The 27,672-nt window shown below is 41.3% G+C and overlaps 1 protein-coding gene across 1 annotated transcript in view; it reads right to left on the bottom strand.

Moving 5' to 3' along the window:
• PTPN12 (protein tyrosine phosphatase non-receptor type 12) overlaps positions 1–27,672 on the bottom strand; it is a 3,019,581-nt gene that overhangs the window by 1,649,671 nt on the left and 1,342,238 nt on the right. Inside the window, exon 12 of the mRNA XM_044088562.1 lies at positions 20,559–20,644. Coding sequence (XP_043944497.1) covers positions 20,559–20,644 — 86 coding nt within the window. The remainder of the gene's footprint in view (positions 1–20,558; positions 20,645–27,672) is intronic.

Genomic DNA, 27,672 nt, shown 5'->3' with positions numbered 1-27,672 from the left:
TCAGTGGAACAGTATTCTACTCTGCATAAAAACAAAGTATGAAAAGAGCTGGCACAGTCAAGCTTATGGTGAAGTAGATGTGTGAATGAAGCTAAACTGACAAGTGATTCAAGTCTGCAGTCATCAGCAAACTTGGATAATCACAAAGCTGAAACATTAGACTGGATGTCAGAGAAACAGATGCCAAAAGGACAGAACACAATACTGAGACAGTACAGTTGTGTACACTTACCATAAATGTAGATGTTCGAGTGTATTCACTGTTGCAGTCATCACACTTGGGTTATCCTGCCAGGGGTAGCCCTCAGTCAGCCCGAATACCAGAGGCTTAGTATTTCTGCACCAGTTGCTGTCGCTCCAGGACTGACGTCAGGTCGTCAGTGTATAAAATCAGACAGCCGACACAATTGCATTAGTTTTTCTTGCCCCAAATAGGGAGCTAGGTTATGTTGGAAGACCACCACCAATAGAAAGTAAATACCAAAAATCCCTGTAAGGAGTGAGGAAGAGAGAGAGACAGAGAGAGACAAGAGGGATGGAGGGTGGGAAATCAGGACTGCAACAGTGAATACACTCGAACATCTACATGTATGGTAAGTGTACACAACTGTACTATATTCTTCATGTTTCACTGTTGCAGTTATCACAGTTGGGTTGATTCCCAAAGCTGAAGAAAAGGGTGGAGGCAGTCAGGAAGACTGGGGGCTGGCTAGGATGCCCTGCAAGACTGCAGTTGCAAAGCCTGCCCTGGATTTGGAGAAGAGAGGCAAGTGGTAATGCTTGGTGAAGGTTTGAACAGAGCTCAATGTTGCAGCCTCCAGGATGTCCCAAATAGGGACCCCTCTGAGAAAAGCTGCAGCGATGGAGGTTGCCCTGGTGGAATGTGTCCTGACCCCCTTAGGGGGAGGTTTCCCATGGTATTTGTAGCAGAAATGGATACAGTGTGCTATCAATTTGGAGACTGTTTGGATATGGCCTTGCCCTCTGCCCCTTCTGCAAAGCTGACTAGCAATTGGTCAGTTTTCCTAAAAGATTTAGTCCTATCCAGGTAGAATCTGAGCTGACTATACACATCTAGAGAATGCAGAATCCTTTCCCCTTTGTTTTGGGGGTTAGGGAAAAAGGTGGGCAAATGAATAGATTGGTTGAGAGCCACACTGGACACAACTTTAGGCATAAAAGTTTGGTTAGTCCTGAGGGTGACCCTGTCAGCATGAAAACTGATAAAGAGCTCTACTGCCATGAGTGCTTGTAGCTCTGAAACTCTAGCTGAAGTGATGGACAGAAGCAAGGCTGTTTTCCAAGAGAGAAATTTTAACTCTGCTGAAGCTGGAGGCTCAAAGGGGGGTACTGTGAGCTTTTCCAACACAAAGTTAACATCTCAAGCTGGGGTAGGAGCTCTTCTGGGTGGCCTTAAACTGTTAGCCCCTCTTAGGAACTGTTTAATGAGAAAAGAAAGGTTCCTCTGTGCTGTAATAAACAGAGATAGCAGAGGCATGAATTTTAATAGAAGAGAAGGATAGGCCCCTGTGTAGTAGGTCTGCTAGTCAATCCAGGATGAAAGGTAGGGAGGGCTGTGCTGTTTCAGCTCCTTTAGCCCGGATCCAGGTGCAATGCCTTTTCTACTTGTCAGCATAGAATTTTCTAGTGCTGGGGCATCTGGCCTCATGTTTAACATGCAGGACTTGCTTGCTTAGACTGGCAACTGGAGGAGAGAATCAGGGAATAAGCTAGGCTGCCAGGTTCAGGGTCTGCAATTGTGGATGCATGATTTCTCCATTCTGCTGGGTCAGGAGAGTTGGGATCCGAGGTAGGTGCCATGGTGGCAGGGGTGACAGACTGCACAGCAGTGGGTACCAGTGCTGGCGTGGCCAGTCTGGGGCAATCAAGATTGCGTGTGGTTTTTCCTCCCTTATTTTGAGTAGTACCCTTGAAAGTAGAGGTAGAGGGGGAAATGCATAGATCTAGAGGTTTACCCATTGGAAGGATAGGGCATCCACTTTCCAGGCCTTGCTGTGAGGTTCCCTGATGCAGAATTTGCTGAGATGGTAATTGTTGTGGGAGGCAAAGAGGTCCACCTTCGGGATGCCCCATTTCTGGGTTACAAGGTTGAAGGTGCTGTGGTCTAGCTGCCACTCATGTGGGTCTAGGAGGTTTCTGCTTAAGTTGTCTTCCAGAGAATTTGGGGAGCCTGGCAGGAATTGTGCATGCAGGTGAATTTGCATGGCTGAAGCAGTGTGCCAAAGGGTCACGGCGAGCCTGCAGAGGGGATAAGAGTGAGTTCTTCCCTACTTGTTGATGTACCACATCACTGTGGTGTTGTCTGTTTTGATCACTAGAGGCCCCGGGGAGTAGGGGTCTGAAAGCTGTCAAAGCATGCTGAACAGCTAACATCTCTTTTTGGTGGATGTGCAGATGTATTTGATTTGGGCTCCAATGGCCTTGAATGCACCTGTCGTCCAGGTGTGCACCCCAGGCATAATCTGATGCGTCTGTGGTTAGGTTCTGGGCAGCGTGTGGTTGTGAGAAGGGAAGACCCTTGTTGTGGTTGTATACTGCTGCCCACCAAAGAAAATCTTTCCTTAGACAGGGTATCATAGGTATGATAGTTTCCAGGTCCTGAGAGTGTTGACACCAAAGGCTTTTTAGGTACCATTGAAGTTTCCTCATATGCAGTCTGGCATATGGAAGGAGTAGAATGCAGGATGCCATGAACCCTAGAGCATGCAGGATTTTCCTTGCCGATAACTGGGTTCTGGTGGCCAGTTGAGAGAAGTAGCCTGTCAGATATGCTTGTTTTTCTGGAGTAAGAAATGCCATCTGGGATGCTGTGTCCAGCCTTGCCCCCAGGAATACAATTTTTTGAGTGGGTACTAGTTTGGATTTCTTTTCATTTATAGTGTACCCCAGCGAGGTCAGTAGGTACATTACAAAGGTCAGGTGCTGTAAGAGCTTTTCCTGACTGTCTGCCTGAATCAGGCAGTCATCTAAGTAGGGGTAAATTTGAATATTCCTTCATCTGCAAAAAGCAATGGCTGGAGCCAGGCATTTTGTGAAAACTCTGGGAGCAGTGGATAAGCCAAAGGGAAGCACAAAGAACTGAAAGTGCATAGATCCTGCTTGAAATGTAAATATTTCCGGCAGGAATCCCTGACTGGGATGTGTAGATAGGCCTCTTTTAGGTCTAGGGTGGCTAACCAAGCATCCTTGGATAGCATAGGAAGAAGCTGCTGGAGGGTGAGCATTTTGAATTTTGGTATCACCAGGAAGGTGTTTAGAATTGATAGATCAAGGATTGGGCACCAGGAGCCCTCTTTTCTGGCTACCAGGAAAAGCCTGGAATAGAAACCTTGGCCTATCTGGTCTGCAGGAACAGGCTGTAATGCCCTTATGGAGAACAGGGAATGGACTTGGTTTTGTGCCTCTGACCAGTGGTTTGGAGGAAGATATGGGAACCCTTTTGGGGTAGGTAGAGTGTGGAAATACAATTTGTATCCCTGAGACACTATGTTAAGAACCCATCAGTCGTTGGTGATAGAGGCCCAGTTTTTGGGATGGGAGGAGAGTTTTCCTCCTAGAGGCACAGGCAGGTGGGCAGAAGTAGGGTTTGGATGTGTAATGTCATTGTGAGTTCTTTCCATAAGGGGGTGGCTTAGCACTTCCTGTTTTTGAAGTGGAGGAACTCCATTGCTTAGATCTCTGCATTGCCTGGGACTGCTGTCTGGGTGGTCTGTTTCCCCTAGGTCTTGTCTGAGTTGGTCTTGAGGGGGCCGGAAAGGACCAGTGCTTAAAGGGACAATGTCTACTGAACCTCGGAGGCTGGACCTGCAAGAAGTCCTTAACTGTCTGCATAGATTTAGCTTTTTCTTCCATCTTTTTAAGACCTCTTCTGCCTTGGTGCCAAACAAATTGTCTTTTGTTCAATGGTGTGTCCAATAGTTTTGATTTGACATGGTCTGGCAAAGTCTGTTCCTTAAGCCAAGCATGTCTTCTAAGTACAGAACTTGTGACTGCTGCCCTGCAGCATGCTTCTAGGGCGCCAAAGCCACACTGCAAGGTGTGTCTAGTAACTTGGCTTGCAAAATGCATAAGCTCCTGTAATTCTTTATTTTCTGCACATGCTGGAAAGGTAGATATTTTTTGTTTAAGGAGTTCTATAGTATGTTGCTGGTATTTCAGCATGTGGAACTGACAATTTAGTGTTCTAATGGCAGCAGTTGCAGAGGTGTGTACTTTTTTATCCCATCTGTCAAAAGCTTGGGAATCCCTGTCCGAGGGGGTGGGATTCTTAGCTGTGGTTGCTTTTATTCCTTTAGGTCCTTGGGAGATGACCTCTGGGGTCAGCAGTAGGATTCTTGAAAAGAAATTTGTGAGACTCAGGGACTCTAGTACCGGTCAGGTTTCGTGGGAACAGGAGGAAGGGTGTCAGGAGTTAAACTGGATTCCATAAAAACATCATCCACAACATCCAGGACAGGAGGAATGGCTAAAGATCTGTGCTGTGGTAAATCTAAGAATTCCCTGAGTCCATACCTCTCAACCTGGAAGCATCAAAAATCTGGACAAGGCCCATGAAAAATAGGTATAAATCTGTACGCTGATTAACATAAAATTTGCATATATAATTATGTAACCCCGCCACTACAATGGAATTGTGGGATACCAATTTTCAAACACATATTGAAGAACAGACAACCAAAATATGACACCAGAGTTCCCTTGCACCCATTCCAATGTTCCATTACCTGTCTGTTTTTGCCCCATTTACCATAAACACTAATGTGTACATTATTATGTATTCAACATTTTAATTTTGTATTGTTGTTATTTATTATATATACGTATATATTTATTTATTACATATGTATTTTAAACAAGGTTTTGAACATGGTTTTATTGATGTCAAGTGATTTTATATACTTTTTACTGTGATATTGTTTAATTAAATAAATAATTTCATGATGTTAATTAGTTATTGAGTGATTAGGATAATTGATTGTGTATATATATGAATGGCCCTGTTGCTAATTCTTTGTACTCTGATGATGCCCTGATGTTTGGGTGAAAGCTCTAAGTACTTTTTATTTTATGTGGTTCAGTAATAAAGCAGGTTGTTGCAGTTCACTGTGTGGTTTTTTTATTCTTACCAGTTCACATTGCATTAGTTGTTGGCTTCTCATCCACTCAGTGACTGCTTCTACTAGCTTTGTTTTGAGCTATATCATTTTATTTTACTTTATTTTCCTGATCTGAGTTCTATTATATTGGGTATTTCCAATTCTCGGCCATTCAAGTTAATTTTTTGTTTTAATATAGTTTGTTGATTTTTATTTTTTGTTTTACGTAGTTTTTTGTAAACGTGAATACGACTATAACCTTGGAGATATGGAGCAGTTATTAATACAGCACCTCGAGCTGACACAGCGACTTTTGAAAGTATTGCAAGAAAGGGGAGAGAAAAATTTTGGTGAAGCAGACGCTCTGGTTACTGACTCGCAGGAGCGTTTACTTACGTTACATTCTACTCCCTAACACCAGCGCACACAAGCCGCCAGCTAGTAATGGTTCAGGGAGCCTGAGAGGAGGTGACACCAATACAGGAAGTTGCAAGGTTTATCGCTGCATCTCCCAGAACGGCTCAGAACGCTAGGGACGGTCGTGGTGAGAGAGGCGAGATTACTGTTGGCCCTGCTGTTAACTTTGAACATAACTACACAGATTTGAAGGCTTTTTTGACTGCACCTACCTTTTCCAACGGATTACATTTTAATGTTAAAGACATGGGCAGTTTAAACCAACAATTTAAGGATTTTGAAAGGATTCTAAGAACCTTCAAATCGTTACAGATGGACAACGTATTTTTGGAGAGGTCGTTGGAATTAGGGCAAGTTCCCAAAGGACTTTGTGTATTTAAATTGTCATTTGGTTTTACAGAAGGTACTGTGTGTTTTGATCAGTTATTAGAATTATTTGATAAAACAGGGTTGGACTTGATTAAGCTTACTATTCGCAATAACAATTCTAAGCTCACAGTTTTGTCAGAACAACTTGTGTTATTAGATAAAAATATTAAACAGAATTTGCTTTTTGAGCACAATAAGTTTCGTTTAGAACAGATTTTTAAGGATTTGGACAAGTTTACTAGTAGGGCTTGGATATTAAAAATGATAAATTACAACGTGATTCCTTTGATTATAAGAATAAAAAAGTGTTCTCTCATTTTAAACAGTATAAAAGTATGAAACACAATGATAATATAGGAGACAGAGCTGTGTATGATAGAGGTCAGGTGGTTAGGGGTAATAATAATAGTAATAATGAACAACCAGATGCTTACAGAAATGGAAACAACCCTGATTACTGTGATTCTAATTATGTTGAAGGGCAACTTGATTTTTTAGAAGAACCGACTCTGAGAAGGTCAGAGAGATTACGCAACAGGTATGGCCCAGTACAACAGAACAGTTATTACAGGAACACAACACACAAGAACAATGTATGGTACAAATAGGAGCTGAAGATCTTAGAGAGATTAACACCTTACATGACTCTCCTGGTTATGGCTATGATTTTAATAGTGATGTTTCTGTTACCTATTTGTTCAACAATATTACTAACATGTCTAATTTTGATATACTTGATGATAGAGCACACAATTTGACTGAGAACTGCTCTGATATTAATGACGTTCTTATTATTACCGAAGATGGTTTTAGTGTGTACAATTACACTGATATACAGTTTGGAAATGATTTTTTAGCTCTTTTTAAAAGAGGTTTTAGATTTATTCCTTCTTTTAAACTTGACATTGGTAAAATTTTAATTAATTTAAAAATGTACACTAGATTATTAAAGCTTAAAGTATTTTTTGCAAATAATCATTTGGTTGGTCATAGTGGTATAGCACACCTGACATTAAAACGCAGCAGCACATTTATTCCACCAAGTAATCCCATGATTCTTATTTTTGAAAAACTATGTGAGATTCAATTCAGAAAGGCTTTAAAGAAAGAAAATGTTATGACTGAGAATCTTACATCTGCGGAGAAATGTTGTCTTAAAGAAATTGCCACCTCTGATAATTATAGAATTATGAAGCCAGATAAGGGAGGCGGTGTGGTTATCATGACTAACACAGATTACTTTAATAAAATGACAATAATGCTGAATGATACTACTACATATGAAAAGGTGACAAAATATGAGATGACAAGGGCCTATATGAAAGTAGATTGGTTAATATATGAGTATTTGATGGAAGGTATTATAACTAAAGATGAATATTGCTATTTAAATGTTGAATTCCCCATCACACCAACCATTTTTGGTATCCCCAAGATACACAAAAATATACAAAATCCACCCTTTAGGCCTATTGTGTCTGCAAAAGGGTCTAAAACTGAGGCCCTAGCATCCTTTATTGATGTCAATTGTAAAAATATTCTTGGTAAATTACCACATATTTTAAAAGATTCATGGCATTGTCTGAACCTTATCAGACAACACAATGTAATGAATACTTCTGATTTAATTATGGCCACAATTGATGTGGTTAATTTATTTTTTGTCATTCCTCATAAGCAGGGTCTGGAAATGTTTGAAGCTAGTTTACTAAGCTATAGTGATATGGATGCCAGTAAATGTCGGCTTTTAACTGATTTAATGGAAATTGTGTTGGATAATAAGTTTATTTATCTTGATGGTGAGTTTTATAGGCAAAGTACTGGTGTTGCAATGGGTGCCAGATGTGCCCTATATATGCAAACTTGGTGTTAGCCAAATGGGAAAATGATTTTGTGTTCACATCTATATATTGGCAGAATGTTTCTCTTTATCTGCGTTACCTTGATGATATTATTGTATTTTGGAAAGGGGAAAAATCTGTATTGATTAAGTTTATTGAATATTTGGGGACGACATCTGATTTTCTTAAATTCACAAGTAATATTCAAGAGAAGCAATGTGAATTTCTGGATCTTACCTTGTCTATTGATGGTAATGGTTTTCATTCAAACATCTTTATGAAGAAAACCTACTCTAATTCCTTTTTACACTTTGACAGTTGTCATCCTATGTATCAAAAAAGAAACCTGATTAAAGGACAAATGGTCAGATTATCAAGAATTATTAGTGATGATAGTATATTTAAACTTGAAATAGAGATTTTGTCTAAAATGTTTTTGGATCGAGGATACCCAATGAACCTTATTGATACTATTAAAAAGGAAATTTAAATTAATTTAATAGGACTATACTATATAAACCTATAACATATTATATTAATAGGACTATACTATATAAACCTATAATAAGATATGGATGTGACAACCTGTCCAATAATAGTACGAGTTTGGCTAGACACGATTCTTTTATTTTGCCCTTTAACGATACATCACATTTTTTAGCCGACATTATAAAAGACACTTGGACAAGTGTGTTTGATAACAACGCTGAGCTATCTAAGTTGTTAGGAAGTCAGCCAAAAATAACCTTCAGTAGAGGTAGAAATCTGAAGGATATTTATGAGTCTAACAGTTACAGGAATTTGTATAAAGTATCTAAAATGAGTAAATGTGGTACCTGCCACACCTGTAAATACATTAATGATGGCCCTTATGTTGCAATACAGGGTTTTAATAAGACTATTTGCTGTCCTGGTTACTGTAACTGCAACACTAAGATGGTCACCTACCTGGCTACTTGCTCCACATGCCCAGCATTTTATGTTGGTAAGACTATGAGGAAGTTAAGGGAATGCATAGTGGAGCATGCTAGGGATATTAAGAAACATAAGACCACTAGCGCATTATATATGCATAGCACCAGATGTTCTAGCTTTAAAAGATTTATATTTTTTGTTATAGGTAGAATACCACACAAAGGTGGGGATGATAAGATCATGCTTGAGGCTATGGAATGTTTATGGCAATTAAGATTGAATGCCTGTATGTTACCTGGTATCAATGAAAACATATCCATTTCAAGTATTTTAAAATACAGGTCACACTTTATATGACCATATTCTAATGTTATAAGTTATTATGTAACACTTTATAATTTATAATATATTGTATACATATATATTTTTTATTTACATATATACATATTTACATATTTATTTATATATATATATGTATATATATATATATATATATATATATATATATATATATATATATATTGGTATAGTAATTTTTAAATATTTTATAATTACAAATTCATTATAAATTAGCTATATATATTATTTAAAATATGTATTCAACATTTTAATTTTGTATTGTTGCTATTTATTATATATACGTATATATTTATTTATTTATTACATATGTATTTTAAACAAGGTTTTGAACATGGTTTTATTGATGTCAAGTGATTTTATATACTTTTTACTGTGATACTGTTTAATTAAATAAATAATTTCATGATGTTAATTAGTTATTGAGTGATTAGGATAATTGATTGTGTATATATATGAATGGCCCTGTTGCTAATTCTTTGTACTCTGATGATGCCCTGATGTTTGGGTGAAAGCGCTAAGTACTTTTTATTTTGTGTGGTTTAGTAATAAAGCAGGTTGTTGCAGTTCACTGTGTGGTTTTTTATTCTTACTAATGTGTACATACTGCTTTACTTCTACAATGATTATTTGGATTTTATTTTCACATTTTATAGTACAATGCACAAACACTAACAGACATATGCTAAACAACAAAGCTGCCAAACAAAGCAATACTGTCTCACAATGAAAACAGACTTGGCATTAAAACTTCTCTGCCCTTGAAACTCGCATTAATTGAAACAGCATTGAAACCCCCACCACATACAAAGAAAATGCATCTGGCCAGTGGTGGACAAAGATTACCTTTGGGCTGTTTTCAAATAATTGACCCCTTGCACACAAAACAAGAAACATACATGTGTTCTTTGATACACCTTCCTGACTTTATTAAATTATATTCCTTGGATAATAAAGCACACTTGTTAAGAGTGCATTTTAAATTTGTTTGAACATTTTTCCAGTAGGCAATGAAACAAAATGCATAAACCAATAATGACAAAACTGCCCAATTCAGAACATGTCCCATCATAAAAGTCTACTTCACACCCCATCTGGCCAACATCTGAAGGCCCCCACACCATACAGGTTATGTCTGTCTTTCACTTGTACTCAGCCTCAGTTAAAACAAATGTTAAGTGCACTCAGCATTATTCCATACACTTCCTAGTTCCTCCATTGAGGCAAATAAACAATTAAATTAGTGCAATTACTGCTAAATGTAATGTTTTATACAAGCAGTAACAATACACAATTTATCACAAATAGTCTAAAAAGAATGGTGCCCAGAATCAAACCCAAAACTATTGGAGTGGTCATTTCTCTACTGCTACAACAGCATGTCCCTTGAAGTTCTGCTGTTATACAGTGTATCCCAAAAACTGCAACAGCTTAATTAAGACAAGACTCTTCTACCATTCAATGAAATAGCCTTAACATATGTCTTTTGCAGACATGTTTGTAAAATTGTTAGATGTGGTTAACAATCCTTGAATGTTTTGGATGTTGCACAGCTAAGCTATTTTTATTTGTTGATGAGAGAACACTGCTACAGTTAATTCTTATCTTCCTTGTATAAATGTGATCCAAAAAACTGATTAGATATCATGAAGATACTGCTTCTGTGTAGTATCATGGTTCTCTGTTCACATAAGACATAATGATCACTTACTGCTGTGGAACAAGGAATGAAAACTGAAATAAGGTGACTTCTAAAACAGCTGTAATCATACATCACAATTTAGTTCTGACAACAAACCAGTATTGGTAACACAGCATATTCACTGGTCCTACATAAAGGTATAAAGCTTAGAAGTCCTTCCAAAGATGTTGCTGCTATGCAGTGCACCCCAAAAAAGATTATACATCTACTGAAGAAGCTGATTAAAAGACTGGTAATGTAATCTTTACAGTAGTAAAATCTAAACATTAGGCAGAATAAAAATTATACTGAAAATGCATTAAGTGCAAGTCACTTCAGGGTCCGTTAACACTCAGGAAGAATAACACAACACACACACACACACACACACACACACACACACACACACACACACACACACACACACACACACACACACACACACACACACACACACACACCTCTCTGGATGAGAACAGTACCTTACAAGCATACTCGGTTTGTAGCAGTGCTCATTTCCTTCAGCAGCCCAGAAAAGAATCTCCTAATAGCAGCTCGCAGATGCTTCATTTACATTCACAGACGAAGCTTCAGTAAGAAGCCCCGAAAATTAACTCCTAATAGCAGCTCGCAGATGCCGGGAATGGAAAGCCTTAAGTAAGCAGCAGAAAACTAAGCAGCTCGCAGATGCCGGGAACGGAAAGCCTTAAGTAGCACCAGAAAAGGAAAGTTCCTTCACTGCATAACTGCCAGGAAAGTCCTTCACGTTCCTTCCTTCAGTGCATAAGTACACGGGCAGCTCCCAGATGCCGGGAAAGCCCTTCACAAATCACGATGTTCCTTACTTCAGTGAATAAGTACAGTAGTACACAGGTAGCTCGCAAATGCTGGGAAAGCCCTTAACGTTCCTTCAGTGTGCCGCAATTCCCGCAAACAGATTTCAAACAGCCAGTCAACCGGGAAAGCCCTTGAGCTCAATTCCGACAGGCTGACGGTGCAGACGTCATCGTGCACGTGATGACGTCAGCTCCAAAGCAAGGAAAGTTTTAAAAACCTGGAAAAAATTGGAAATGAAGGGGTGCCACTTGGGAATCATGGCACCCCATTATTTGAATCCCAAAACTCAGTAAAAAAATGAGTAATTCGGTATGGTTGGGAGGTATGCCAGAGTCTCTTTTTGGACTGAGGATAGTCCTGACACTCCCATTGGAAATGCCCCCTTAAAGTATGTAGGGTTTCACCAAATGAAAAATCCTCTGGAAGAGAGGCAGAAGGAATGGATTCCTCTGCAACTGAATCCTCATAAGCAGACAAGGATTGCATGTCTTCATATTCAGAAACCTCAGAGTCATCGGACTCCTGGTCAGATAAAACTGCTGGGGACAAATCTCTTTTTTTTTTTGGAAGGGGTAGGCCAGCTTCCCCTAAGCAGCAAGATAAGGTCTTCTGCCATTTTAAGCATTTGAGATTGAGGCATGGAAGCAGGTGCTTGAGCTTGGGTTGTTGTTTTTTAGGCGTAGTTCGCACCCTGGGCCTTAAAAACTTGGTAGTTTTAGAAAGAACTGAAGACGCGAAATAAGTCATCGGTTTGTGTCGAGTATCAGTAGTGTGAAGAACTTCCTTGGAAGCACCGCGGTGCCTGCTCAGTGGCTCCGGACCCATCCAAAGTAGAGACATCCGCAGGATCTTTAGTCAAAGAAGAGTCTCGCGGCATACTGGACACTGAATGAGTCTCGGTAGCGGCTTGCGAATCCACAGAAGTGGGCATCAGGGGCTGTGAAAGCACCTCACTGAGTACCGGCGAACTGGGACTAGGTTAACAGAAGCATCGTCGGCAGTTTTGGACCTGTACGGTCTATCTCTGTTTTTATCCTTGCGTTTTTTTCAGAAGATCGGTAGTCAGATGGCTTACCGAAGCCATTTCGGAATACGGAGATCAAGAGCGAAAATATTTAGCTACAATTAGGGCCCGACGACGTATAGTTCTGGCATTGAACAAAGCACAAAACCGACAGTGAGGGACATCATGGTCACCTAAACAGGTGACGCAGTAAGAATGGAAATCTCGGTGTGCTATTTGCTTTCCACAGGCGGGACAATTGTTAACTTTTTCTGACATCAGTTAGAGCAAGAAAAAAAGGATCCCCAACGGTACTTAGCTTTAGAAGACCAACTTCAATTCGGAAACGAAAACTCAGACAGAGGCTGGCCGGCACTCGTGCAAACTGCTTCTGCTTTGGGCTCCTTGGCAAGAAAGACTGATGTAATGGCGTTAGCTGCCTGATTTTATACCACTGACGACCTGAGGTCAGTCCTGGAGTGACAGCAACTGATGCAGAAATACTAAGCCTCTGCTATTCGGGCCGACTGAAGGCTCCCCCTGGCAGGATAACCCACGTGTGATGACTGCAACAGTGAAACACGAAGAACATCTTTAAGACACCACTGGTATAATTTTTTATACAAGAAGGAAGCTCCTGCAACTTGCATTACACGGCTTCTATCAGCCAACCAATTAGCTATCCAACAGACAATGAAAGGATTAGAAAGTACAGTTGTGTACACTTACCATAAATGTAGATGTTCGAGTGTATTCACTGTTGCAGTCACTACATTTGGGTAATCTGCTGGCAGGTTGCCCTCAGTCGGCAGGAATTCCAAAGTCTTGGGTCCTGTTTCAGTTGCTGTCTCCTCTTCCATGACGTCAGGGGTATAAAACAAGCAGCAGATGCCATTTTCTTTAGTTTTTCTTGCCCCAGATGTCAGGTGCCCCCCAAATAGGTAGCAAAAAAAGAAATAATATATATATATATATATATATATATATATATATATATATAAACTATATATACATGCAATAATACAAACTTTACCTTCATCTACAGCAAATACACCACAAAGGTTGTAGAAGATAGTGAAGGAAAGAGGAACTCCAGAATAAAAAGGGGGATGGCGGACGGGTAACCTGGACTCCAACAATGAATACACTCGAACATCTACATTTATGGTAAGTGTACACAACTGTACTATGTTCTTCGTGTTTCACTGCTGCAGTCATTACATTTGGGTACAATCCCAAAGCTATGGATGGGAGGCTGGAGCTAAACTGCATTAGGGGCGGCTATAAGGCCCTGTAGAACTGCAGTGGCAAAGCCTGCCCTGGACTTAGAGGAGAGAGGCAAATGATAATGCTTTGTAAAAGTGTGAACAGAACTCCAAGTAGCAGCCTCTAGAATGTCTTTGGTTGGTAATCCTCTGAGAAAAGCTGCTGATATAGCTGCAGCCCTGGTGGAATGTGACCTGATGCCCTTGGGCACCGGTTTGCCATGGTGTAAGTAGCAGAAACGAATGCAGTGGCTTATCCACTTTGAAATAGTTAGCTTTGAAATAACCTTTCCCTCTGATCCTGCAGCAAATGTCACTAGTAACTGCTCAGTTTTTCTTAGAGCTTTAGTCCTGCTCAAGTAGAAATCTTAGTTGTCTGTGTACATCCAAGGAATGCAGAATCCGCTCCCCCTTGTTCTGTGGATTTGGATAAAAAGTTGGCAGATGAATAGTTTGGTTAAGAGCCACACTAGAAACCACCTTAGGCATAAATGAAGGACTGGTCCTGAGGGACACCCTGTCTGGGTAAAATATGATAAAAGGCTCCACAGCCACGAGGACCTGTAGCTCTGAGACCCTTCTTGCTGAAGTAATTGCCAGGAGCAGAGCTGTTTTCCATGATAAGAACTTTAGATCTGCAGTAGCAGCTGGTTCAAATGGAGGCAGGGTGAGCTTTTCCAACACATAATTGAGGTCCCATGCAGGAATTGGTGATCTTCTGGGAGGCCTTAAAATCTTGGCCCCTCTAAGATACTACTTTAGTAAAGGATGAGAAAAGATTGGTGGCTTTGTGTTGTAATGAGCCGAGATGGCAGAGGCATGGATTTTTACTGATGAAAAAAATAGGCCTTTGTCAAGCATCTAAGTCAAGTATTGTAAAATCTGAGGAATATTTGGCTCTGCTGTGTCAGTTCCTTGTGCTTGGTTTCAAGCACAGAATCTCTTCCATTTATCAGCATAAGATTTTCTAGTACTAGACCTTCTGGCTTCCAAAATGACATCCATCACAGCTTTACTGAGAGGTGTTGTTTGAATAACTACATGATCAGCCATGCTGCCAGGTTCAGTGTTTGAAGCTGATTGTGCAGGATCTGATTGTTTTGCTGGGACAGTAAGTGAGGTATTTGAGGCAAGTACCAAGCTGGGAATTGAGACATGTTCCTTAGGATTGGGTACCAGTATTGGTGGGGCCAATCAATGGCAATTAGTATCATCTTTGGTTTCTCTTGTCTGACTTTTAGTAGGACCTTGGAAAGAAGAGGCAGAGGAGGAAAGGCGTAAACTGATAGGTTTTTCCAACTGAAGGATAGGGCGTCCACTTTTCATGCTTGTCTGTGATAAGTCCTTGTACAGAATTTTTCAAGTTGATAATTCCGAGGAGAGGCAAATAGGTCTATGTCCGGGCTCCCCCATTTATTTGTTATCATACTGAAGACTTGTGGATCTAGTTTCCACTCGTGAAGATCCATAAGGTTTAAATCATCTGCCAGAGTATTTTGCTTTCCTGGCAGGAATTGGGCTTGAAGATGCACTTGGTAAGTCAAGGCTGTGTCCCACAGTGCCATGGCTAGTCTGCAAAGAGGGTATGAGTGCGTGCCCCCCTGCTTGTTTATATACCACATAACCATGGTGTTGTCCATCTTTATCAGTAGTTTTCCTGGATGAAGCAAGTCATTGAAAGCTGCCAGGGCATTTGGAACAGGTAACATCTCTTTTTGGTTGATATGCAGATGCATTTGTTTTGGGGTCCATATGCCCTGAATGCATCTTTCCGCCAGGTGGACCCCCTCCCCCATGCATAATCTGATGCATCTGTTGTTAAGGTTTGGCTGGCAGGGGGTAGAGTGAAAGCCCGTCCCATGTTTTGGTGACATGCCTTTGCCCACCGTAGAAACTCCTGTTGTAGGCAGGGAATGAGAGGAATCATTGTTTCCAGACTGTGATAATGTTGACTCCATAAACTTTTTAAGTACCACTGTAGTTTCCTCATATGCAGTCTTACATATGGAATCAGTAGAATGCAGGATGCTATGAACCCCAAAGCCTGCAGAGTTTGTCTTGCAGATAACTGGGTTTTTGTTGCCATCAGTTTGAAGTAGCCAGTTGCCTTTGTATGTCTGGCTTGAGGAAAGTCATCTGGGCAGTTGTATTCAAGCTTGCACCCAGAAATGTTATCTTTTGAGAAGGTACCAGTTGTGATTTATTTTCGTTTATTGTGTACCCTTGGCATGTTAGAAGCCTTTTCACAAATGCCAGATGCTGAAGAAGAATGTCCTTGTTCTCTGCTTGAATGAGACAGTCGTCCAAGTAAGGATACATTTGTATACGTCTTTGTCTGCAAAATGCAATTGCTGGTGCCAGGCACTTTGTAATGACCCTGGGTGCAGTAGATAAGCCAAAGGGCAGTGCAGAGAATTGGTAATGCATAAAGCCAGCCTTGAAACGGAGGTATCTTCTGCACGATTCCCTTATTGGGATATGCAGGTATGCCTCTTTTAGGTCTAATGTCACCAGCCAAGCATTCTTGCCCAGCATGGGCAGAAGCTGCTGCAAAGTTAGCATTTTGAATTTTGGAATGGCCCGCTATGTGTTCAAAATTGATAAATCCAGTATTGGGCGCCAGGCCTTGTCTTTTCTGGGTACCAAGAACAGTCTTGAATAAAAACCTTGTCCTTTTCCTGTTCTGGTACTGGCTGAATAGCCCCCATATCCATGAGGGACGTAACCTGTTTCTGTCTCTCTGCCCATTGATTTTTTTGGCAGATCTGGCCAACCATTTGCAATTGGCAGTGTGTGGAAGTGGAATCTGTATGACTGAGATACTGTGTTTAACACCCACTTGTCCTGGGTTATTAACTGCCAATTTTGAGCATAAAGTGCTAATTTTCCCCCTAAGGGTGCTGCCAAAAGATAAGTGCTTGGTGATGGCAGAGGGAAGTCATTGAGACTGTTTACTGTATGGTTGCGCTTTATTTCCTCCAGATTTGGAGGTAGAAGCACCCCATTGCTTTGACCTGTAAGAATCCTGTGACTGGTATCTAGAACATTTAGGGCACCTGGATTTGCCCCGTTGAGCTCTGTCGGACACAGGAAAGGACCAATTTTTTGTAGGCCAGTGTCTACTGAATCTTGGTGGTTGCACTTGTAAGAAGTCTTTTACAGTTTGCACAAACTTAGCTTTGTCTTCCATTTTCTTTAAAACCTCTTCTGCCTTAATACCAAACAGAGTATCATGCTGTAAAGGTGCATCTAGCAATTTAGCTTTAACATGATCAGGCAAATTTTGCTCTTTTAGCCAGGCATGCCTCCTAATCACAGATCCAGTAACTGCGGCCCTGCAGAAGGCCTCTAAGGAATCAAAACCACATTGCAAAGTATGTTTTCCAACTTGTTCTGCTGCATGCAATAATTCCTGCATTACTTTCTGCACATTTAGAAATCAACATCATTTTCTGTTTCAGTAATCCCATAACATGTTGATACTTGAGCATATGAAACTGGCAGTTTAAGGCCCTAATTGCAAAGGTTGCAGATGTATAAACCTTCTTTCCCCATCTATCCAGTGCCCTTGAATCTCTGTCAGAGAGGGTAGGATTTTTTGCTGTTGAGGCCTTAACACCTTTTGGACCCTATGAAATAGTTTCAGGGTCAGCAGCAGGGTTTCTAAATAAAGATTTGTGTGAATCAGGAACCCTGTAATATCTGTCTGGCTTGCTAGGAGCCGGAGGTAAGGAGTAAAGCTCGACTCTGAAAGCACATCATCCATAATGTCTAAAACAGGAGGTATGGCTAAAGGCCTATGCTGAGGGAGAAGAAAGAAATCCCTGAGCCTCTTTTTTGATTCTGAGAAATCTTGACTCTCCCAGTGAAAATGCTCCCTTCAAAGTATGCAAGGTTTCTCCAAAGGAATAATCTTCAGGAGGAGATGCAGATGGGATAGATTCCTCTGCATCAGAATCCTCATAGGGTGGTATAAATAATTCCCAATCAGAAGAGGAATCAGAAGAAACAGAAGCCTGATCTGAAGATTCATAATCAGTGTCTTGCCTAGGCCTCTTATCAGGAGGGGGTTGGGAACCCCTGATCAAGGTAATTAGGTCTTCAGCCATTTTGATCATCTGTTTTTTGGGCATAGAGGCCAGTGCAAGTGGCTCATGCGTCGGTTTTTTAGCTTTAGAAGTTGCTTTTGTCTTTGATTTTGAAGCTGGCATCGGTTTTATATAAAAATGTTGTGGCCTGAATACACCCTCAGAAGCCGGTGCCTGCTCAGTGGCTCCGGACCCATCCGAGGGAGAGACATCCGCGGGTACAATACTTTGAGAATCTCGCAGCATGCCGGACTCCACATGGGTCTCGGTAGGGGCCTGCGACTCGAAAGTAGCGGGTATCAGGGGCTGCGAAAGCGCCTCACTGAGTACCGGCGAACTGGCGACTGGCTTAGGAGAAGCTTAGTCGTCAGTTTTGGACCTCGACGGTCTGTCTCTGTCCTTTTCTTTGCATTTTTTGTGTACTCCGGTAGTCTGATTGCTATCCGACGACATTTCAGGATAGTTAAATCTGTTTCCAAAATATTTTGAGGCAAAGATATACCGATGCTTAATAGTGCAATGGTTAAATCTAGCACAAAACCGACAGCTAGGCAAGTTATGATCAGGGCCTAGGCAAGGAATACAGTATAAATGGAAATCCTTATGAAGTATTTGCTTCCCACAAGTAATGCAATTATTAACTTTTTCTGACATCGGTATGGAGCAAGAAAAAAGTTCCCCCAATGGGGTACTTAGCTTTAGTGAAGACTTCGGTTCTGAAACTCGAATTCGAAATTTTCAGGAGACAGCCGACCGGCACTTGCCAACTGCTTCTGCTTCAGGCACCGCGCGGCAAGAAAGACTAAAGAAAATGGCGCCGGCTGTTTGTTTTATACCCCTGATGTCATGGAAGAGGAGGACAGCAACTGATGCAGGAACCAAAGACTTTGGAATTCAGGCCGACTGAGGGTAACCTGCCAGCAGATTACCCAAATGTAATGACTGCAACAATGAAACACAAAGAACATTTAATTTTACTAAACTGTAGTGTACTGAAGGCTTTGACAAAGTCAGTAAAGGCAGTATGACCCACAGTGGTCATTGTCTTTGGATTTATTGAGCTTTTCGAAGTTTACAATGTTAAGGATATAGAATCTGCCACTGAAAAAGACAAACTGGTTTAGGTTAAGGGACAGGAGGTTATATCTACGTCTGTATTAATGAGCCTGGACATGGTGTCTAACTGCCTGGATCATTGGTAGGACAAACCTTTATGTAGTAGGATCACAATGTCAGTTCTCCAGCTATCAGAAAAGTAACCTGTAGAAAAGCTGAGATTAAAAAGGTTAAGGAGAGGCTCAGACAGTCTATATTTGGTGCAAATAAGAAAGCAACCTGGTATATTATCAGGGCTAACGTAAGTGGCATTTTAATTTTAAATAGGGCTGACAGGACTTGGTCTATGGTAATTTTAGGGGGACAAGGGGGGATAATTGAGTGGGTGTGTATAGTAAAGTTGGAAATAAGTTACCTAATAAGATATTGGGTACTTCCTTGGCATCTGAGTGGGTAGTAGTAGTATTCTAGACTGTTAATGCTTAGCTTCCTGACATAGCTGAAGCTACCTGGGTGGCACCATGAGTTCATACTCTGCTTTACACAACCTAATGGTACATTTAAAATTTTTGCTAACCATTTTCAGTTCTTTTTTGATGTAAGGGAAATTTATCGTATGAATTGATGATTTCTTTTGTTAAACAGTTTGTTAACACAAGTATTCCACCAAAGGAGTTTGTTCTTAAACTTCCCATATAGTTGGATCAGACAGTTATGGACTTCTAAGAGCAATGTTGTGCTCATCACACATCACTTCCAGGCAGCAGAGAGAGAAACTGCTGGTTTGACTCCTTTTTTGTGGACTGCCAAAAGCAGTAACACAGAAGACATCAGACATAAGAACATTTTATAACAAACACAATATGTCAGAACCAAACTACAGAACAACTAGGTGACATGCAGTCAGTCTATCCTCTTAGCCCACGTAGTTACCTTGTATTATTTTTTTTTCCTCTGTTGTGTGCATGTGTGTGTATGTGTGTCTGCTCTGCAGGTCTTTTCCTTAGCTATGTCTGACCCCAAACCCACAGGTTTTAAGAAGTGTGTGACTTGTGGGCACAAAATCCCACTCTCTGATGCCCATGCCAAGTTTGTGGTGTGCCTTGCTGCTGCCCACTTAGATTTTTTGTGCTCCACCTGTCAGGGCTTCAATCAACATGCCCTCATTGACAGAAGAAACAAACTGACATTAAAAGGTCTACTGCCTAGTTCAGCTTCTTCTGCAACTCCATCCATTTCAGGGGCTCAAACCCCTGCCAAAAAGCAAGAGGACTGCAAGAAATCCCCCCAGTAAGTCCAGTCAATTGGGGGAACCTCCTGCCAAGGCACAACATCATGTTATGTGCTACCATGGGATGCACAACTTTCCAAGCATGTGAATGAGACAAAAATAAATCAGCAGTTGGCAGAGATGGGGATATCAGAATAAAATGCAACAGATTCCCATTCCATGTGGCCTCCAAGTCATGATTTCACACAAAATTTTACTGCATATATTTAGCAATGCAACTGAAGCAAATGCTTTCTACTGTTTTTAGAAAATACTTGTAGTTACTGAATTCTTTCAAAATATTCATCTGGTGAATACTTAATAAACCATTAACAGCAGTACCTGCGAATTCGAGGAGGCTTTGGTGGTGGAGAGTCACTGTTTGCCACACTCAACGAGTTTTCACTGTTCTCAGAACTATCTTTAACCTACCAGGAAAACATATGCAATATTCCAAGTCAATACAAACTACTTATAATATCACCAGGAATTTTGACAGTTGTTTCTGCACGAAAAAAAAAAAGCTAGGCTTATATCACTACCTAAACATTGCATGTTTCACATATCACAAGCTTTTACCTTGCTGCACTGCAAAACAAAATAGAAAAAAAATACATATTTTTAATTAGAACCAGGTAACTGGGCTGGTCCAAACATTTCCAGCCTTAATCCAGGTACACAAGGAATACAAAGCACATACAGAGCACAGCTGATATAACATACTGAGCACAATTACCTTATAGTATTACATACAAGCACAGCTGGTATCAGAAAGTGAACAAAGTAGCTTACAGTGTTACACAGCACAGGAGTCATAGCAGTGTGATGTGAACATGACTACTAAGCTGTATTGCACTGTGTGCACAAATGAGAATAATGCACACATTAAAATATGCTAGCAGTTACTTGATAGGCAGTGGCTAAAACAGAAACTATTGACAACTAGGTTATTTAATAACTCAAATGCAGACAGCAAACTACAAACCCATACATTATGTAGCTATCCATTTTACCTGATCTACTTCTTTTTGGCTACATTATGTGAACTACAGAGACGTGTAGGGTGCATGTAATTACTCATACTACTTGCATATAATAGAGGAATTTCTGTAACTACATGTGTATGTAATCTCTATAAAAGCAGTGGTGGTGCTGCGGTAGCGTTGTAGCCTCACAGTAAGAAGCTGTCTGGTTCGATTCTCAGCTAGAGTGTCTTCTGCATGGAGACATGCGTGAATGGGCGTACCTTCGTTGAAGGTTGTGCATCAGGGCTGGTAACTCAGCACATAAAAATCAACTACCAATAATTAACGGACCGGAGTTCCGCTGTGGCGACCCCTAGCCGGGACAAGCTGAAAGACGCAACAACAACAACATGTGTATGTAATCTACCATTATCTATGTAAGCAAAATTTCAGTTCTACCATGCAAGACAGAGGTAGCATTGTTGATTATCTACTAAGAGAATGTGTGCACATATTTACAGCAAGAAGTTACTGACTAGACTGGTGTAGAAACTGAAAAGAAGCTTAGTTAATGTATTTACCTTTTATGTGTACAGCAGGAGCATTACGTTTTTTTACGAGTTTTTTTCCTGTATTCAGTGCCTTTGCTATTTGTCTGAATTCACAGGAGAGGAGGTTAAATACCTACTTTAATAATACATCTTTGAAAGTCTAAAAGATCAGGCACCAAGATACATATATTAACAAGAACCTTCAGCCAGTGAATGACACCAGTTCAGCAAGACTTTACTAAGTCAATTCCATGGCACACCGGGATGGAGCCTTGATTACAGCTCATAAAACCTAGGATCAATTAGTTGTCACTGTACTGGAGGAGCAAAATGAAGGTGGGGAAGAATAAAATAGCTGAGCCTGCTTCTTCTCTCAGGGTGAAAGCTGCATGCCCAGGAATGTGTGTTCTGTTCATCCTCCTTAGTGTGATGGAGACCAGAGAGCCAGGGGATGTAGTTTCTTCGGGGGGAGGGTGCAGCATTTGTAGGCAGACTTTTCTTATAAAAGTGAGTTTCATTCCTACCCAATTCCCACTGCATGCCTAACCTTACAGGAGTCAAAGAAAAATGCAAAGGGAAATGGTAGGGCCAAGACAAGATCCCCCTCCCTCACCATCACCACTAATGGTGGCACCACTCCTGGCACCTGATTCTCACCCTGAGGGGAAAAATGGGCTGTAGGGCTGCTGTCCTGAAGAGAATGAATGGGTCAATGAAGTGAATAGTGGAAGGCGTGATGATCACAAATGGAGTAGGGAGCAAAAACAAAGTTTCCTAATGTTTTTTATTAGACGAGCATCAGATACCAGCCCCATGCCAATATCTCTACTTGAAAGATCAAAAAGAGGGATCAAGCATCAAACGTAAAGTTTCTCAGTTCTTTCTTACCAACAGGAAAGCAGACATGATGGGCTGGTCATATGCTCATGCACAGGGCAGCTGCTGTTAAATCTTATAGAATGGCTTCTAAACACACTCATAAGGCCTACACTCCAAGTCCCTCTCCCAGCATACACTATAACACTATTCATTCTTGCACCAACAGCCAGGTCTGTTTGTTTCCTAACAAAGAAAATCACAAAATCAAAACACCAAAGTTAGTTTAATATATACAGAAAAAAACAAAGCTTTCGAGACTTAGCTCTTCATCAGTATAAAACATGACAATACGTTTTAAAGAAAGCATGTGATAAAAATATCCAATCAAATAGTAACTGTAAATTTCATACCTGTTAAAAAAAGAGGAATTTAAGGAAAGGGAAGTGGCAAATGTGTAAGAGTTCCAAACCATGACAAGGAAACCACTTGCTGCTTGAAACCACTCACTTATTGAGTCAAAACACAAGGTTTAACACTTTCATTCTTCTGTACACTGTCATTGTCCATGTTGGTGTGAATGACCTGAGACGTACCTACCTGGACTACATGAAAAGAGACTTGGAGGAGCTCTCCGATATTGTAGCCCAGGCAGGTATGACCCTGGCCCTGAGTAGCATCCTGCCATCACCCAGAATGATGCCACAGTACAAGGACAAAATGATTGACTTCAACAATTGGCTAAGCTTCTCATGTCATTCTAAGGGGATCCAGTATTTGTCTGCCTGGGACGACATGATTGACAGACCACGGTGCTTTGCCAGAAGTGGCTTGCACCTGTCGCCCTTGGGATTCCGGATACTGGCTAAGGTTCTTATAGTGCCTTTTTTAGGCAAGGTTCAAATGACAAATTCACCACCGTAACAGGTACAAGCAAGCAAAATCTGAGGGTAATGCTACTCAGTGCTAGAAGTCTAAACCTCAAAATGCACTCACTCGAGGCACTTCTTAAAATGGAGAACATCGACATCTGTGCAGTGACAGAGACCTGGTTCAATGCTCCAGAGAGCACCCCTGCATTACCAGGCTATAATTCATACCACACCTTTCGGCCAACTAACCCGGAACGAAGCACTAAAGGTGGAGGCGTATCCATATTCACAAGTGCAACTAACTCTGGGCAAGACCGCAAATCCAAATTGTAGCTTGCTACAGACCCCCCATCATGCCCCAGGATTCCCACTCCTCATTTCTTGATACACTGGAAAATATTAGGGTACAACCTAACACCCTAATAATGGGCGATTTCAACTACCCCACCATTAACTGGGAAAACTACTCATGTACCTACTCTTTTGCTCAACGTTTTCTGGAATTCATAAATTCCAACACCTTGGATCAACTTATTTACACCCCCACCAGAAGCAGTAATATCCTAGACCTGGTCATTACCAACATGGGCAACCGGTGTTCCACACCAGAGGTCATTTCCTCATTGGTCACATCAGACCACAAGCTAATCACCCTAGACATCCACATCCCCCCCACCCCCAATTAGGGGAAACCACCATAAAAAACTTCTCCAAAGCCAACTTCACACTTCTTAAGACAGAAGTGGCAAACTTCGTGACACCCATGCAGACGGACAACAGAGGTATGACTGCTGAATCCTACACAGATGCACTTTATAAGCACTTACACAAGTGCATGGATCATGCTTATCCCTAATAGAACCAAGATGCTACCCTCCAAAAAAAGGAAGCCGATCTGGTAGTCCTCTGCCATAAACAAACTCTACAACAGAAGAAAGAAACTGTTCCAAAAAAGAGTAAAATCCCATGACTGAAGGAACGCCCTGCCCTGGTCAACCTCTGTAAGAGGCTGAGATCCCTCGTAAAATCCTCCAAAGCTAGTTACGAAAACAAAATTGCCACTGACTCTAAAGACAACCACAAAGCATTCTATAGCTATGTCAAGAATCTCAGTGGCAACACTCAGATCTGCTCTGAGTTACAGCACAATGGCACTAAATATACAGAACCAACTGATATTGCCAACATCCTGGCAGATAGGTTCAGTGCTAACTTTACCCCCCCCTCACCCCCTAGAGGGCCCATCTCTACACCGGAAGAATGCAAAGTTCCTGTAATCACGGCTGCACAAGTAGAAAACACACTCTCCAAAGCCAAGAACACAGCATCCATGGGACCTGACAATATCCCAGGCTGTGTTCTACATGAACTACAGAATGAACTGGCACCCTACCCAAGTACCATGTTCAGTCATAGCCTCACCTCAGGCTTTGCGCCCACTGAATGGCACGCTGCGACGGTTATCCCACTCCACAAAGGGGGAGCCACAATGGACCCCGGGAACTACCGCCCCATTAGCCTGACGAGCCTGGTCTGCAAGGCCATGGAACGTATCATCATGGAACTCATAAACAAAGACATTGGTAATCTTCAAACTCTGGACCCTACCCAGTTCATATTTGTAAAAGGCAGATCATGACTCCTAAACCTGATTGACTTCTTTGAAGCAGTCACCAAAGCCATAGATGAAGGTAAGGTGGTTCACACAGCTTATCTAGATCTCGCCAAGGCTTTCGACACCATCCCCCTCTGGAATTATAGATAAGCTCACTAAACTAGGTATAAATCCCTATATCACAAGATGGGTTGCCAACTGGCTCATGGACAGAACCCACACTGTGAAAGTAGCAGACTCCAAATCCGACTTCAGACCAGTGACAAGTGGAGTACCACAGGGTTCAGCCCTGGGTCCTCTCCTGTTTGGTATCTACTTCTCTGAAGTACAGATTAACACAGAAGGTCTTTGGCTAACAAAGTTTGCAGATGACTGCAAACTAGCAGCCATAATCGAAACTCCTAACGATGTTGACATACTACAAAAGGGCCTCACTGAGACAGATGCCTGGTGTCAAAGCTATGGCCTGAAGCTCAATGCCAAAAAGTGTATTGTCATCCCCTTTGGTAAAAACTATGTACCCATGAACTACCACATAGCTGGTAGTCTACTTAATGCCGAAAATGTGATAAGAGACCTTGGGACACAGGTGGACAGTAGTCTCTCCTTTGATAATCACATCGCCACAGTGGTCAGGAAATCCTTCTACGTGGCTCACCTCATCACAAAAGGTTTCTCATCCAGAAAAAAAGAGGTCATTGGTCCCCTCTAATTATAGAGTACAATGCTCCTTTTGGTATGTACCTCACAAGACATCTACAACAACTGGAAAGGCCACAGAAATACCTCACAAGGAGGATTACTGGCCTCAAACAGAAGCCGTACGCAGACCATCTCAAAAAACTCCAGCTTTACTTTGTCACATATCGCCTACTCAGAGGCGATCTCTGCCTAACATACAAAGCTATGTCAAACCCAGAGCTGTTGGACATGCTCCACTTAAAGAAATCCCAATCCCTCCGAGCTACACGCACTAGGGACCTAAACCTTGTCACCACAATAAACAGAACATGCTGGAGGGATAGATTCCTGTCCCAGAAACTTCCCATACTCTGGAACAGACTACCTATCTATGTCAAACAGAGGTCTTCATTAGCATTCTTCAAGAAAAATCTTGATGATTGGATGGGAGATAGGAAATTCATCCCAGGGATCACTTCTGTGGCTCTGTTCAACAGGGGCACAGGAAAATAATTTTCTTGGGTGGCGAAAGCCAGGGTACATTTTTGGCTAGGCTTATATAGGCCCTAGGGCCAATAGCCTATTACACTCCTATGAACCTATGGTAGGAACTTCATACCAAAGGAATGAAAGTGCTAAACCTTGTGTTTTGACTCAACAAATGAGTGGTTTCAAGCAGCAAGTGGTTTCCTTGTCGTGGTTTGGTATTCCTAGTTTGTCTTTTGGATCTGAATTTTGCAAGAGTTATTAGGGAAGAAAGCAACATCTTCGGAAGTTATAGCTAGTGAGTGGGACAAAGTTAAAAACTGAGTTTAAAAATACAGTAGAAAGTACAAGAGAAAAAAATATGGTTAAGTAGTAATAGGAATTACATAGAGGGGCTGACAAAGGTTAAAGTATTGCATAATAAGGGGAATCTCACAAAACACTAAGAGGTGCAAATGCAGAGTGCTAAAGAGAAAATAAGGGATTATCTGGATACTAGCCCAAGTTAAGAAAGATTACTGTTAAGACGCTATTTCCTGATAACAACTACTGATCACAAAAACTTTTAGCACAATGACTTAGGCAACAGAAAGTAGAAAGGGTTATCGCCAAACTTAGGGAGTCTATACCAAAGAAAATAAGCAGAGATCCTGGAGAGGTACTAGAGAGAGTTCATAAATTTTATGATCTTCATCAGCCCCCCTTTTCCCATTTTTCTACATGGGGTCAGGGTATTATGTTAACTGTTGCCAACTATCTCGATTCAGTGCCACACTGCTGCCTTCTTCAACACTCATGCCTGTTGCACATCTTCTTTCACACAATCCATCCACCTCTTTGCTGGACGTCCTCGCTTCCTCTTACCTTCCCAAATCTTCCTCACCAGACTGTCTTCTGCTTTTCTACATGTGCCCAAACCACCATAATCTGTTCTCTTTGATCTTTTCTGCAATTGGAGCTACTTTGGGCTTCTGCTCATGTCCTCATTTCTTCGTCTGTCCCACAGTGTGCATCCTACCACCTGTATCAAGCAATTCATTTCCTTCACCTCTAGCTTCTTCAACTGTTCTGCCTTTACTGCCCAGGTTTCTGTACCATACAGTAGTACTGGTCGCACCACTGGCTTGTACACCTTACTTTTCAGCTTCTTTGGCATTCTCCTGTCATAGACTACACCCAATACTCTAAGCCAGTTGGCTGCAGCCCCTCTGATTCAAGCTTTGACATCTTCATTCAGACTACCCTTCTCCTCAACTACCCTTCCCAGATACTTGGAGCTGTTTACCTGTTCCACCACCTTCCCTTCTATCTCTATTCTCAGTTTCTTCTGATTTTCCCAATTTGCTGCCATTACCACCATCTTATCTGTGCTTAGTTTCATCCTATGTTCCTTGAGATTTGCATTCCATTCTCTTATCCTTTGCTGAAGTTCTAGCTCAGAGTCTGCCTGTACTGCCACATCATCTGCAT

Source organism: Protopterus annectens, chromosome 11.part0, assembly GCF_019279795.1.
Source record: "Protopterus annectens isolate FY-2018-M chromosome 11.part0, PAN1.0, whole genome shotgun sequence".
NCBI classification, from domain to species: domain Eukaryota; kingdom Metazoa; phylum Chordata; order Ceratodontiformes; family Protopteridae; genus Protopterus; species Protopterus annectens.
The sequence above is the reverse complement of the archived record's forward strand: the minus strand, read 5'-3'. Positions and strand labels throughout refer to the sequence as shown.